The sequence below is a fragment of the Seriola lalandi genome, unplaced genomic scaffold (assembly GCF_002814215.2).
Source record: "Seriola lalandi dorsalis isolate HSWRI2012SDOR001 ecotype SW California unplaced genomic scaffold, Sedor1 jcf7180002054553, whole genome shotgun sequence".
Classification (NCBI taxonomy): Eukaryota; Metazoa; Chordata; class Actinopteri; order Carangiformes; family Carangidae; genus Seriola; species Seriola lalandi.
In genome coordinates, this window is record NW_019525106.1 from 23,586 (window position 1) to 39,549 (window position 15,964).

General features: G+C 39.8%; 1 protein-coding gene across 2 annotated transcripts in view; it reads right to left on the reverse strand.

Moving 5' to 3' along the window:
• Positions 1-514: 514 nt before the first annotated feature.
• Positions 515-15,964, reverse strand: part of mical3a (microtubule associated monooxygenase, calponin and LIM domain containing 3a) — an 85,367-nt gene continuing 69,917 nt past the window's right edge. The window contains exons 42-49 of one of the 2 annotated variants that reach the window (XM_087176397.1): positions 14,811-14,918; positions 13,226-13,319; positions 12,279-12,329; positions 11,141-11,191; positions 7,312-7,377; positions 4,281-4,380; positions 2,752-2,825; positions 515-2,646 (exon numbers count right to left, since the gene is read on the reverse strand). In XM_087176397.1, the coding sequence (XP_087032523.1) occupies positions 2,462-2,646; positions 2,752-2,825; positions 4,281-4,380; positions 7,312-7,377; positions 11,141-11,191; positions 12,279-12,329; positions 13,226-13,319; positions 14,811-14,918 (729 nt within the window). In that variant the 3' untranslated portion in view covers positions 515-2,461. The remainder of the gene's footprint in view (positions 2,647-2,751; positions 2,826-4,280; positions 4,381-7,311; positions 7,378-11,140; positions 11,192-12,278; positions 12,330-13,225; positions 13,320-14,810; positions 14,919-15,964) is intronic. The other variant, XM_023415480.2, reaches the window with a different exon arrangement.

Sequence of the window (15,964 nt, forward strand, 5' to 3'; positions counted from 1 at the left end):
TTTTTAAGAGTGGTGTGTGCTACTTTAATGTGAGTCGAAAGGGAAAAACCAGCGCTATTAACTGCGAACTTTATTTCCGTATTTTATTTTGTTACCTGTCCTTCGATTAGTCTGCACACAGCTTTTGCGAGTTTAAAGTGATAGTTCATTGATTTTCCACAGATTATGGTCTAATGTCTTCTGTGGCTCTGGCAGAGCTTTGTCGAGTTTGAGAAATATACCCTTGTTAACTTTTTGCAAGTGCAACACCAAATTGCTTGACTACCACTTTAATTTGTCTTTGCACCATCAGAAAGCCAACATAAGTGTTTCCCATATGTAACTTAGGTTTATACAGCAGGCAGTTTCATTGGTAAGAAGCATGTTACTAGACCGTATAGCCAACTCTGTTACATAATGCAACTACATCCGTTTGGCTTTAAACTTCATTTCTTTGTTACAGTATCCCATGTTTTGTGCAGAAATAAATAGATTTTCATAAAAAATGAGAATGAGAAAAATGAGTGGACAAACATTTTAAAGAACTGCATTGTTTTATTGCCGTTTTCAGCATACATCCAACACCCCTATGCATTTTAGCTACATGAAGCATTTACATTATGAGTCGTGTCAACAGAACAGTTTAAAAATTAGGATTCTTTTTTTCTTTTTCTTTTTTTTTTTTTTTTTACATATAATACAGTTTGCACACATGTTAATAAATATCAATACAATCATGTCAAACTTATCACACACCATCTAAAACAAAAACCCTTAAAATTATGTAACTTTTTTTTATTTACAGCTCATACCAAGTCATAAATATAGCCTCTAGTGTTTCTGTGCTGTAAAACAGTGACTACTTGGATTATTATTATTTTACAGTTGTCAAAAAGGCTATTAGATTTGACTACCCACCAGATAAACCATAATGTTCCTGTCTGATGCAAGATGCTCATAAAGCACCCTGCATTACTTCAGTGCCCCAATTTAAAATCCAATTTTTGTTTTCTTGGGGATCTGCTGTATAAAAATTTGAAAAAAAGTAAAAATCTTGAGTTCCAGTGGGATACACAGATGTGACTACCTCAAAAACAAGTAAACTCAGAAAAAAATATAAATATCAAGAATGAAAAATGAAAAAGGCATCTTGTTCAAGGGTGAAGGATTAACACTGCCATGTACTGATCTAAGGGATGTGTAGTGTGAATGTTCTTGTGGTGTTCTCCTTGCATATCCACCAACAGAGAAAGTCCTGTGGCACAAAATGAGTGATGTGAGCTACACTGATTTCCCCATTAGCAACAGTGACATCAGATTCATGAATTATAACAACACCACAATGTTAACACGTATGGTAGAAACCTCTCTGAACTGGAAAAGACGGGTTTAGCTCGCTACTGTTTACCAAAGTAGGAAACATAAAAATCCAGTATTGAATATGGAAGTATTTGTAAACAGTAATGGTCAGTGTGATGTACAGTGAATGGCATCTCACAGAGAGGCCCATCATTATCGAGTCATGTCAAGTGATTAAATGCTCACATATAGTATAAGTCTTTATTCTATGTCTAGCTATCAAAGACAATGTAAAGATCTTCTATGTGCCTGCAGCCTTCATTCCTGACATGCAATGGCTTATGGTTGCATGGGAGTTATGCACATGTGCAAGATAATGAGTTTCTGGGCACTCTCCTGTGAACGCACAACAAAAAAAAGTTTATCTGTTAAAAGCAAACAAAAATAATAAATACATAAAAAAACATGGCCATATTAAATGGGTTCTTTGTGTTGACTCACTAAACACTTCGGGGGGTGGTTCATTAGGGTACTGAAGTTTATCACTAGATAGAAAGGCAGCTTCAGCAGAGGATGTTCTTCCTACAGTCAAGACTGAAAAGACTGAGCCAGGAGACATCGCTCCAGCTTTTATTCACACCTCTGTAGCAGTCCTTTTTCAGAAAAGAGAACAACTTCATCCGTTGAAAACGTGACTTGCTCTACACAACTATACACAAAAACACAATTCTTTACAATTCCTTTACATCAGCAGGACCAAACTGCATTCTTCCCTTTAGACAATCGAGAATGAAAAAAGTCTTTCAACATTTCTCAAAGGCCCCCCCTCCCTCTTGCTTGAGAGGATCCACTTCAAGGCTGTGATGATAAAATTGCGAATGTGCTCGCCTCTCCACCCACAGAGAGAGAGCCCAAGCAAAACTGCAGAGTGATTAACTAGAACTGCCTTTGGGCAGAGGATATGTAAACGTTTCAGACTGCTTCAGTGTCAGAGGCAGCCGTAGTGTTTGTCAGTGTGTGGCGGGGAAATCTTTACACATTCACTGCTGCAGGTGTGACAGTTTCAGACAAACTCTGCCCGTATCGGTGTTAGGCAGACTATTCTGACCACGTGAGGCAGAGAACGCCAAATCACCAGTCGACCACTTTTCACGGAAACTGATGAGCAATTATGTCACTCCTCTCAGGCCCAGTTGAGGTTGAAGCCTTTGGAGAGCATGACAGCCTCCAGGTCCTTGTCTTCCTCCTTCTCCCGAAGCCTCTGCTCCTCCAACAGGGCCACGAGGGCATCGCGCTGCTCCACCACCTCCAACATCTCATTCAGGATCTGCTTTTCCTGAGCAAGCTCCTTTTCCGTCTTCAGGTGGTCTGAAAGAGGGAAAGGAAAACAAGGAATTAAAGAGGATCGATAAATAGAGAACAGATAGGTGCTATGAAACAGGGCTGTTAGTTAATTAACATTCCAGCATTTACCTTCCACAGCCATTCGTTCCCTGAGTTCCTGCTGCAGTCGGCTCTGTCGGTCCTCCAGCTCCAGCTCTCTGGCACTTGGGGACAGAAACAAAGTTTGTTTCACTGATCAATTATAGCCGTCAACATTTATGTTTCATGTGTTTCATTGTTTATGTGTCTTCATTTACATATGCAGATTTTTGAAAATGATTAGTTGTTCCAAAAAAAAATTAATTCATCTAAAAAACATTCAGTAAATGATAATGAGATAACACTGAATAATTTAATTACTTGTCAGAATGTAATAAAGGTGTTTCTCTGAATGGATTGAAAATGTGACCTGATATCATATCATATTATTATGTTACAAAATGATTATGACAAACAACCTTTTTATACTAATCATCGCCTTTTTATACAATAGTCAGATTAATAATAATCATAAAATAAGTAAATTAGTATTCTTACATAATCACTGGATTTTGTATTAAATTATAATTGCCTTATACTTTAAATTAACTTATTACTTAAAAAAATTATTTTTATAAAGTAATATTTTTTATTATAACATTATTACATCATCCTCAATTTACCACATTAACAGGTTTCATTAAAAACTAGCATCAGGGCTCAAGAAAATGTTATTTGTTGGTCTCCTGGTCCTAAATTTACTAGTCTGGGTGAAATATCTCAACAAGTAAATCCACACATTGACAACTTGACACAACAAACAACCATGGTTCTCAGAGATAATCCCTGCCAACGGTGATGATGACTCAATACCCGCAGGTGAAACTTTCCACTTGCCCAACACTTGTGTTTACCATGTGGCCATCAGCAACACTTAAAGAATAATGCTAAAATATCAGGCTGACATGATAATGTTTAATGATGATAATGATAATGAATAATGATAATGGTCATCTCCCTTCTTTCTTTCTTTTTTTTTTTTTTTTGTCATGTCATGTAAGCATGCAGGTGAAGTGAGTAACAGTCCAGCCACTGATCTCCAGGTGGCAATAATGCTTCAAGATGCACAGCAGGGAAGTAGGAGAAGAAGAGTGCTAGCTTGTAAACATGGATGTAAACAATGTAAGGTTCAAACTTCTAAGAAAAATCAGATTCATAAATGTTTTATGAGGGAGGAAATGCACCCAACACATTTGTTAGACCTCAAGGATACACACAAAACATTTTGGTGTGTAATACCAAATGTAAACATATCTTTTTCTCTTTTTTTTTTTGAATGTCAATCTTGATAAAAAATACAACAACTCAGTATGGCAAAAAAAAGTCTGGTCTTGTTTAGCAGTTTCTGGACTTTTTACTACATTTCAAAAAGTTATTACATAACTAATGAAATGATCAGTTGGTACACACAGCACAATCGCATCTACATAAGAATATATAAAATAGGATGAAACAGAGGACATTTTGAACCTTCTCTATGGTTAGCAGAAGAGTTAATATAGCAGTTACACTTAGTTACACTTTGACTAATCAGTCCATCAATCAGCTTACCCATCTCATCAGTCAAGTAATGTACTTACAATATCATGAGTTCTGACTCGTAGCGGACCAGGGCATTTTTCTCCTGCACCAGCTTGAACCACTCTTGCATTAGCTTAGGATCGTCCTTCTTGCCCATGCCTGGAGGAAAGACGGAAGCACGGAGTGTGAAATCAGATGGCTGGGAGACACTTATGTCACACAGACAAGGACTGACACAGGCAGTGCAATGACAGCCAAGCCAGGATGTCCTCGCTGAGGGATGGTGAGGTGGAAGGATGGACTCGACACCATAATTAAAGATGGCGCACAGAAGATGGCGTGGAGCTACTTGGTTTCAACTTTGGCTAGTGCATTAACTAACACACACACACACACACACACACGCACACACGCACACAAACGCCCACAAACACCCACAAACACAATACCTGTTGTTGCAAAGTTGAGAGTTTGTGTTACCCAGTTTGGACTGTGTCAGACGTAGCTACTCCTTAGGAGCAACTACCTCCTCCTATCAGTTTTTTTCAGAGCGAGTAAGTCGAAAAAACAAACAAACAAACACACCAAGTTATCCAAGTTATTAAAGAGAAGGAAACCCAAGGACCTATAAAAAAATCTCCATCCTCCTCTGCTCACATATTGACCCGCCCAGCATAAACAAAATCCCTTTAGACCCCATTGATGCTGAGCGGTTTTAGGTTAGAAAAGAACATGAATTATTCTGCTGCCTTCACATCTCCAATTACAAGTTCAAATGTTCATGGGATGACTCGTCACCGAGACCAATAGCGAAGTTCACACTCCTCTATTAAGTCTGCCTCAGGGAGGAGCATGTTCAGTGCTGCTGGCATCATGCAATGCAGTTGTGCAGTTTTCATAATCAGCACAATCAGTCGGAGCACGGAACAGCTGCACCCTTCTCCTGCAGTCCCACTGTGTGCAGAGAAGACCAGTCTATGTAGCATGCTTAGAAAGGTCTGCTGCCGGGGTGATGCATCCTTTCATTTATCAGACTGCAGCAGGTGGAGCCAAGCAGTTTCAATGAAGCACCAAAAGGCAAACCTCAATGTAGCGTGACATACTTAGCTGGGGAAGAGGAGGCTCTTGCAAAACGAAAAGGAAAAACATTGTACACACATAAATTGCATGGTTGTGGTCTTGGGGGCTGGCTTTTGCTAATTAACAGACAAGGGACAGAGAGAGGCAAAGCTGGAGAAGAGCTGCTCACACTAGAGAGGAATACAAAATGTGGAAACAAAGGAAGAATTACAAAAGCAAGGCTGAAATTCCAAACCTATCCTACAATAGATGTTTTTTTTTTCTTTTTCTCTTATAGTACTTCAAGCTGTTCCACCAGCACCAACCCTCAGCTCAAGGCGCCGAACACAAAAGGAGAGAAACCACAATAAGAGGAACAAAATCCAGCTGGCACACAAAAAAACAGGCATTTTTCTTTACACGCATTAGAAGCTCGGGTAAAATTTCCACAGACAGGTGTTAGATATAGGAACAAACCAGATGATCCATTAATTTTTAAGACTTGTTTTGTGCAAGAATTGAATATTCATAACAAATCATCACACCATGCAAGTTTCTCACTCCTTGAACCACAAACCTGCCCGCAAGCTAGCCACGTCTCAGGTGTTCACCGCTCAGTTTTATCATTTTAGAATTACGTGACATTTTTATTCAAAGGATCAGGAGCAGAGCTCCTGAAAAGAACTAAAACAAAGTGGATACGGAAATGGACTATGAAGCTTTACAATTCATTTTAGCCAAAGAGAAAACAGAGCACATGCTGTTGATTAAAGACACACGACAGCAGAGTAGTTTCCCCTTTAAGAATGCAGTGACTTAGAATAACACGGAAAAATCCTCTCTCAGTTTCCATTTTCTAAGACACCAGACTTGTGCGGTTAAATGAGAAAATTTGCTTGATTAACAACTACAACATAAATGTATTTGCATCAGTATGAATACACATGTTGTCAGGCTACAATTAACCATTTGCTACAGCCTGCTCCTGCATAGTAATGGCCAATCATAGCTTAGTAACCGTAACTAGGCATGGAAGGAGTGTTGCCAGATAAGCCTACAACCCAACCAATCATCATAACATTGAATCATTTTTTATTTTTCATTTTGGGGAGGTTTTTTATTTTTTCTACCAAGTGTTTTGAATAATGTTGCTTGAAACATTAAATGTCTTCATTTATAGGAGCAGCTTTGACAGGTTTTTGATCACAGAGCTATGTCCAAATAAAAATTGAATTAGAAAATGAGTTTCACGTTCAATCTAGTTGCAATAAACTAAAATGACATTCGGTTTCGACAGTCATCACTTATCAGCTATTGCGTGTCGAGCTGAGCCTACTGAACTCAGTGCCCTGTCAATCTCAATCACACTACTGCAAGGAGACGAGGGGCTGACTGTTTGAAATGCAGCTTAACTTTTTGACCCTAATAGTAGAAAAAGTACTTTAAATTATCAAAGCTTAGTAAAAAAAAAAAAAAAAGTAGCCCAGTTTGGCTGCAAACTGCCCAAGTCAAGGGTCATGTCATAATCTGTTTATCTGGTTACACGTTATATAATCCAAAACTACCTGTTCAGGCCTGGAACTCCCACGCCATTGGAGCCAAGACTCTAGTATATTAGAGTTTACAGTAACAACAGCAGCTCTGTTTGGCTGGGGGAGATTATAGTGTAGCAGCTCAAGCCAAACTCGCAGATAAAATAAATTACTGTGTACTGCCATGGTAAACAAGAACAAACAAAATGACCAACTGACATATAACTGTAACAGCATGCGTTCTGATGCAGTGGACGAAAATCACTTTGGGCTTTTACCAACATTTACTTGTAAAAGTAAAGTAGTACTTCACTGAGTTTTGGGAAGATTCTGGGGAAATCTACTGAGCCTGATCACACACAAACAGTGAGGACAGGAAGAGGAAGAGGAGGATGGGGGGGAGGGAGGGGCTGGGGAGGGTAACCCGGTTCTGGAAATCCTTACGGTTGCCATGGTAACCCGCCACAACCGTCAACAGAGGCGGCGAGGGTTACGTTACCTTCAGGGGAACAGCAGGGGCAGAAGGAGAGGGGTCTTCGGCGTGGCATCCCCACAAAGGGCTCAACTTCCACAAGACAGAGGGAAAGAGTGTGAGGGAGTGATGAAGATGGGGGCATTGGTGGGCAAGAGAGAAAGAGAGAGAATGAGAGAGAGAGAGAGAGAGAGAATGGTGGAAATAATACAGGAGGAATAGCAGAGGTGTTGGAGAGCGCAGAAAGGTTAGAGGACACAGGGTGTGGGAGGAGGGCGAAAGGAGAAGGGCGAGGAGGGGGAAGAGGGGTGTGGGGAAGAAAGAACATTGAGGAGAAAATCAAAAGAGGGCAGGAGCACTGTGATAGGGAGAAGACAAATCACCTAGAGAGAGGAGGTGGGAGAGATCATCTGTGTGGTGTGAGGGATGGAAAAAGGGGTAAAAATAGGAAACCGAAACAGGAGAAGACAGAAAACCTGGAGCACAGAAAGGGAAAAATAATGCTCCTGTTTCATCTTGCATCTTCAGATAATCTTCAATTAGACAACAGCCCTGCATGTCTGTTATGTTTGCAGTCATGTGCCCAGTGTTTAAGACAGTTTATTAAAGAATTTAATCCCATTATTAAAGCCATTACTGATCACAAGGAAATATATCTCTCCTCACAGACACAGATAATTGCCTCTTATTTAAAGAGGCTTCAGCTTCTCCTTGTAAACACTACTTCAACATGTTTCGACCACTTGGCTCAATTTGTTTCCAATGTGGTGACTTTTGAAGTGAAGCTACATCTAAAGTGCAAATTTTGCAAAGTTTTCTAATAAGCACCCGCAAAACAGATTTTCTAAAAAAAAAAAAAAAAAAAAGAAAAAAAAGGAAGTTCATAGATAGAAGATGCTACCTTAAAAGAAAGCCCCCAAATTGTGAAATAAATGAATAAATAAATAACTTAAAATGGGGAAAACAAGCTTCGGGGACAATATAGAGATAACTAAGGGAGACAGATCTTTGATAAAAACACATAAATAAATGATGTATAATTACATGACACAAATAGGAGGCCGACAAGGTTCTCAGGTTGTGGGGTGAAGGAGCTGCAAGAGTGTAATACTAGATAATTACTACAAGGGACTATCACAGAGAACAAAAAAAAAGAAAAAGTGCAGTTTAGAATATCTGTTTTGGACAGATCTGAGTCCTCATGAAAATTTTATGGCTTCACCAAATCCTGCAAATATGGTTATGAGATAAATTGTTACCAGGGAGCACTCAATAAATCCGTATTTGTATGATAATCACTCAAGTAGGGGATGAAAACTAAAAGGAAAAAACTAGCAGTCTCAGAGTACAGGCATACTTATCCGGACTTTAGATTTGGTGCCCCCTGCAGGGCTCAAGGGCAACCACGCTGACGAAGCAACTATGCACCTTAAAATCTGTTATTCAGCTAAAAAAAAAAAAGAGTTCTTCATACCTTGATCAAGCAAGACAAAGAAAACTAATTACAAGCTACCAGCAAGCAGAAGTCCTTCTGCAGACACACCGCATCCAGTTTGAAAACGACGCTGGATTTGAGTTGACGACACCTCACGCCCCTGTCAGCCAGTTAGGTTTGGTGTACGTACAGTTTATTCATGTTTATGTCAAAACTCCACACAATCTCCTGTCTGATGAGTGACAACAACCAGCAGGACAAAACCACAGAGAAGCACAGGCCCTGGCCAAATACGTGGCAATGCACCTTTTTCTCCCTCCTCTTGAGAGATTCCACCTAAAAAAATTAAAAAAAAACCCCAAGGAGAAAAAGATGCATTCCCCTCATATTCAAACAAGGGCACAGTCTACAAGAAAACAACATATACCACAAGACGTCTCATCCAGACACGGTGGACACTGTTACTGCTGACTAATCACACTTCAGACAAAGCAGGGTCAAGGGTTGCAACATTGCCTATTAGCACACCACACACACACACACACACACCACACACCACACACACACAAACACGAACTCGGGGAGTAATGCAACTGAGCAGGTATGAGAAAGTCAAGGGAGCCATTGCTGGGACTACAGGACAGAACTACAGCAGCACAGAGCTCTGAGGGGAAGTGCCAGGGCAGCAGTTTAGTATGAGTCAGTCCAGGGCAGGTTATACAATACTTTCACAGTGTGTGAGAGTGTGTGTGTGTGTGTGTGTTTGTGTGTGTGTGTTGAGGGTTATCTGTGTTTGTAAATGTGTGCGATATGATAATATGCTTTTCCTTCATCAATTATATTATATATAAAAATTATAATACTAATATATTTTAGCTTTACTGTAAAAACTCATTACAATCATCACTAGGTAAGATGAAACTAACTGAAAATGTCAGATGATGTAACCTTATTTTTAGCTGTAGCAGAATATCATGTTGAGGCAGATCAAAATTAAAATTTTGATTTAATTACCAGTAAATTAATTTAGACACAATTTATACAAACAAAAGCTGGTGTTATTCAGCATTTTATTACTATCAATAAATCCAATGGGGGGGGTAGATTTTTTTATTACATCAGTTGCAGTGAGAGAGAGCGAGACAGGAAAATCAGGGAGAGAAAGAGAGAGAGAGAGAGAGAGAGAGAGAGAGAGAGAGAGAGAGAGAGAGAGAGAGAGAGACAGACAGGGGGGATGACACACAGCAAAGGGCCTTGGGCCAGAATCGAACCTGGGCAACTGCAGTTAGGACTAAGCCTCAATGGTAAGCACTCTACTAAGTGAGCCACTGGGGCGCCCCCATCTCAAAATAGCTTGATTTCCTGACGCACTCTGTGACACTATGTGCCAATCCTCTCTGTTCCTAATTAAGTTGCAAAACTGGTCCCAAATATACAGTGAATTTCCTCAAGTGGTTGGGCACTGTAGTCTTTAGCAAATGTTACCACAACAGGAGAAACAGTGCATATTTGGGGAATGTTTTCTATTTTCACTGAATAATGTTGATGACAGCAGAACAAGGTATGTTGGGCTGAGCCAAAATGAACTATATGCCTGTGTTCACCCAGAGCGCTTTATCTCTATGTATATGGGTTTGTCCTTTTCATGTGATTTGTTGCCAAAAATATATATAATACCACCAGCATTATCCCTAAAATCAGAATCCTATAAACTTGTCACGCTGTTTTCCCACCTCAACAATCGTTCTCATGATTTAAACTGTGTATTTATTTTGTATAAGCTGCATAATATGAATATGCACAACACATTTTTAAAAGGGGAGCGCTCTTTATTGAGCATGTTCTGTATGCGGTATGAGTTTGTATGGTAAACAATGTTAGTGCATTATTCTACCCTTTTTATTTTGCTGTCACTATTGGAGTGGTCCTCAGCATATGCTCATTGTTTCATTGAATGCAGCGCTATATATTGCTGTTTGCATTTCTGTAATATGTCGCAGTTTGTATGTCTGCTGCAGTTTGTATTGTAAAGTCTGCTTGCTGAGGAATGACAAATAAAAGCTACTCATTAATTCATTCATTCATCATTCATAAGTTTATAGAGATCAAAGTCGATCTTAAGAGGACAGCATGAGGCCAAGTGTCTGATCTTTGTTTGATGTAAACAGTGTCTGAACTAAAAACCCAGTGAGGGTGGAGGGATGGGGAAAGGGAGGGAGGGGAATAGGAGCGGAAAGTATTGCAATGAGGCTAAAAGCCAGCCAGCCAGCCAATCAGCCAGCCAGCCAGTCAGCCAGCCAGTCAAGGTAGATATGAGGGATACAAAGCTCAAGTAGTAAAAAAAGGAAAAAAAAAAGGTGGGGGGGGCAGATTGGGTTAGCCATTAGGTTAGTTTTAAAGCGACAGATTTGAAATACATACCGCCCAGATGCAAGTCCAGGATTTCACTGTAATTAGAATCTCCCCAATAGTCTACAATGACAGGGATATATTAGAGATAGGAGTTATTTTACACGGCCCCAAACTGGGCACACAAACACACACACACACACACACACACACATACACACACACAAAAAATTCTCCAACAAGTCATGCACGTTCTTGCAAACACACAGACACACACGTACACACTGCAGCAACACTCAGAACAAAGAGAGTCCATCAGTACTCACCACAGTACATAATGCAGTCATATGTGGTTTGTGCAATATTACAGTACATGGCATTTCCCAAATTCGCAAATTAATAAAGAGACCGCTACATAGATTTGCTGTATTGCTGTGTACTGGCTCAGTCTCCTTAATTTCACACAAAGCCTCTTGGGCTGTGATGTGTGCTGACATTTGGAAGGTAAATGTTGTTTGCTTGTATTATGTGCATTTGATTTGACAAAGTTACAGTTGCTCAGACAACGAAGAAGATTTAATTTTCTCCAGTTATGTTCCATCCAATCCATGTGGAACAAGGTTCAATTACAATAATGTAATGATTTAATACTTGGTTATTTCCGACTGAAAGAGTGGCTGAGTGTTAAGCGAGACCTTTGCGTGCAACATTTGAAGTCAGAAAACAAGTATGGATTGTGGTTAGTCACCATAATAAAAGAGATAATAGATAAGATCTCAGAAAATACCTGAACCAAGTCACTCAGCCACAGCAAACACTTTCAGTAAACATTCTAATAAAGTAGTTGTCAGCCTGCAACCCAATTTAAATTTGATCTGTTACGTTCTGATTGCATTTGTACAATAACATGATCTGAGTCTTGATAAGAGTACAGAAACTCTCCTCATTGAGAGGCAGTGAAGAGGACAAAACACATCCAGAATGAGCACACACAAATCTATGTCGGGACACACATTCTCCTGATTCGCATGCAGCTCGGACTGACGATGGCGGACATGTCGTGAACGAACAGAGACCAACATGTTCAGAGATGGAGAACTGTTGCAGTGTGTCACCACAGATGGAGCCTACATAACAGTGTCACATGTCATTAATAAAAATAAATTAAAAAAAAAATAAATAAAAAAGGAAACTACAGTAAATCTAATACCTGATCTTCTTTTGTGCTGTTTGGGTAATGTATAAGTACCTTTATACAATCCTTTAAGAGAGTAGAGTAGTAAACAAGTTAAACAAGTTAAAACATACTCAAACATTTTATTGAACGGAAAGTAAGTAGTTACTTGGTTGATCGGAAAATGGCCAAATTTAAAGGAATGTCCAATGCATATGTGCATGCATTTGCTTGATAAAAGATTTTATATTATTCTGTTACCATCCCCATCAAGTAAATCAAGAAGGAATACACTGTCAGCACTATAGAGGATAACCTCAGAACCTTCCTCTCATACAAAACTCACATCACTTAAATACCGTGTTATTGCTGCGTCGCACTATTCATGCTTGACACGGTTACAAAACTGTAGCAAATAATGAACTGTGCTGCTCGCTATTAAATAACCTATTCTTCACCTCAGAAGTATATTGTCTGTGATAGTCCCTTGTCAAGACTAATTTAGGTTTATTACTTTTGTGAAACGATCATGTCTTTCTGCACACAAATCTACAGGATGAAATACGCTTCAGTACAACTGAATAATTGGTAAATGTGGACGGTGATTTCAACACAGTCTAAACGTTCGCAAAGGGACAGTTTTTCTGAGGTAATGTAATTCTATGTTACATCATCCTAATTATTGATATTACGATTATTCCCTTTGGAGCTCTAGAAAGGCTGAACTTGTGTTATATAAAAGATAAAACATGGTCTCACAGAGCCACCACTGACACAAAAACAAAATTTAATTGACATACATACAGTAAATCACTTGTAAAATGTTAATAATAAGAGTGTTATGAAATTTATTACACCATTTAGTTCAGTGAATGTGTGTGCTATGTCTATCTGTAGTAGCATTATTGATGCACCACGACATGTGGGACCAGATTGATATATTTTTTTGTGAATGTTTGAAGGTGTAAGTAACAAGTCGTTACCTGCTTCTCCTCTCAAAGCTTTCTCCACAGCTACGCCCCGTTCTTCCAGCTGCCTCTGCTTCTCCTCCACCTGCTCCAACTGTCTCTGGATAATCTGAGCAGACAAGCCGGGAGATGGTCGCATTATTAATGAAGTGCACAAACGCACAAACACACAGTGGCACAAGTGCATTATAAACAACTCAAGTCGCTCTCACACGGGCGCACAGAACAATAACAACCCTAATTACAAGTGATTTTGTCCCAAAATGTTCAATGGGAGGCAGCTGCAGAGGTTACCTCTAACAGTCCATTGATGCAACAGTTTACTCTCATTAAAAATACATTTCTTAAGGCGCGTTAGGAGAGCAGCTAATTAAAACTGTATTAAGTAGGAGAGCCTGCTTTGATTGGCATTAGAAATATAATTTATGATTTTCACCAAAAACTATTAATATTTCATAGTTCTCCCTCTTCGGACCAGACCACACTCTCGCTTGTCATTGGCAGTGGCAAAGAAAAGGAGGCAGTAATGGAGGGAATGCTGCCTCTGAAGACTTTTGAGTCCATTTTACATGCTCCTTACCCTGTGTATTAAACTCTGGTTACCATGAACAAATACAGCACGAGGGCAGCTAAGATGTCTGGCTTTTTGAGACACTCAAATATTTAAATCAAACTAAGTTTCTAGTGGGGGGAGCTTTAGCTAAATCATCTGAACTGTGCCCACTACCAATAGAAGGGTATGACTTGTCAATTTGACAATTTGATTACAATTTTAAAATTTTTAGAATAATTCAATATAATTATCATGATGAATTACTGCAGTTTCGGTCAACATTGCAGGTACCGTCAGTTACTGACTGCCAGGCATTTTAGTGGTGCAACAAATGGAGTCAGTGTGTGGATCCAAGTGAAACCACTTCACTACTTAAAGTAAAATGGGTTTTGCCTTTTTTAAATGACCTATTGGCAAATTCAGCTCACAGACCCCTTTGGTGAAAAAGAGAGGTGCCTTCTGCATCTCACATGTGGTGGTACTGTGTGCACAGTGCTTTGATGAAATGATGAGATGAAACCTTTGATAGAAGTTGATAGAACTTTGATAGATAACTGGTGTGTGACCTGGTGCAATGGGCAGAAAGAGATATTTATAAAAATGAGCTTAGTCTGAAAACTAGTTTCCTCTCCCTCTCAGTCAGAGCTTGACGTTATCAGTGCTACACAGCAACAGGCAGTAAATAAAACACCATGGTTTGTATTCTGCAAATGGCCACTGAAAGGAAGCAAAATTGAGGCGAGCGAGAAGAGAGAGTCAATCGCAGTCTTCCTCTACTACATGCTGTATATATAAACAGACCTATACATAACTTCTTTGGCATGCATGACATGAATAACTGTGATACTGTTGCATGTCAACACCCCCTCTTAGTGTTTGAAAAGCCATTCAGTACACGACCTCTGTAGGGAAACCAACAAATAAAGAATACTGTACATTCATCCTATTCAACCTTTTTTTTTTTTTTTTCATACATTAAAAGCAATGTGAAAAGAGACAGAAACCTGTTATATTGGTAACAATGGAAAGTTGGCATTGGTCAGGTACCTGGGCTCTATGCAGCCTCTTCAGTTCCTCCTGCTTGGCTTGTCGTCGCGCAGCTTTCTGGACTCTTCGTGTCAGCTTGGCATTCAGCTCTTCCTCTGTGTAGGTTTTCTGGTAGACGAGCAAAAACTGAGGTTAAAAACGTGTCTCATTCGCAAGCTGCTAATCTGAACAGTTGGCTCCATGGGGGCCCTGGCCCTTCAGACAAACTGAACAGGAGAAGAGGGGGAAACTCTGATTAGATCTTCTAGAACAGTGGTCCCCAAACTAAGGCCCGCGGGCCGGATACGGCCCACCCCCACATTTGGCCCGGCCCCCTGAACTATTATTATTTATTTCATTAATAGTGTTATTATTTATTTCCTGACTTTTTTTTCTGTGAAGAACCCGGAAAGGGTTATTTGGTTATGTGTGGCTTTCTGGAAAACAATAAATTTTTACGTTTAGGCACCCCTGCGATTGTCACACTTTTTCTGTTACAAACTGAACCCGGCCCCCCATCAGCGAAGGGAAAAGTTATGTGGCCCTCACAGGAAAAAGTTTGGGGACCCCTGTTCTAGAAGGTGAGGATCCACATTAGCTAGCACAATGCACTCTAGCTTCACTACACATCTACCCACTTCTCTAGGCCTATGAATTGTAATCCCAAGGTTCGGTAACATAAACATTTTAGAAAACAAAGTGACACATACATCAACTTCACTGTAGCTCTCACAGTTATAATCCCTCTTCACAATTTGATAGGCAATTCAGTATGCGCGTAAGCAGGGATGTTTCCCCTCTCAGTTGACTTGTAAGGACATAAAAAGCTGACATAAATAAGCAGCAAGAGAAAATAGTTCTGAAGGAAAATGTGTCAAAGTTATTCCAGTAGCCAGACCGGAGTCAAAGCAGAGCCACAGTGACAGATGGGCAAGTTAATATCATACCAGTCAGACAGGAACAGCACCTGATATCAAGAGATGCTGAGGTGTCATTGTGACCAGAAAGGTAGGTGCTATTGGAAAAGTCATGTTTTTAACAGAGTGGATATCCAGCAGTGAGTGAGTGGGCGCTGCACTCCGACTGTCACATGCATCCAGAGAGGACGGTTAGTTTGAGGTCAGATGCACATAAGGTGTTATGATAGCAAAGTGGCGCATGCGCAGAGGGCTGGG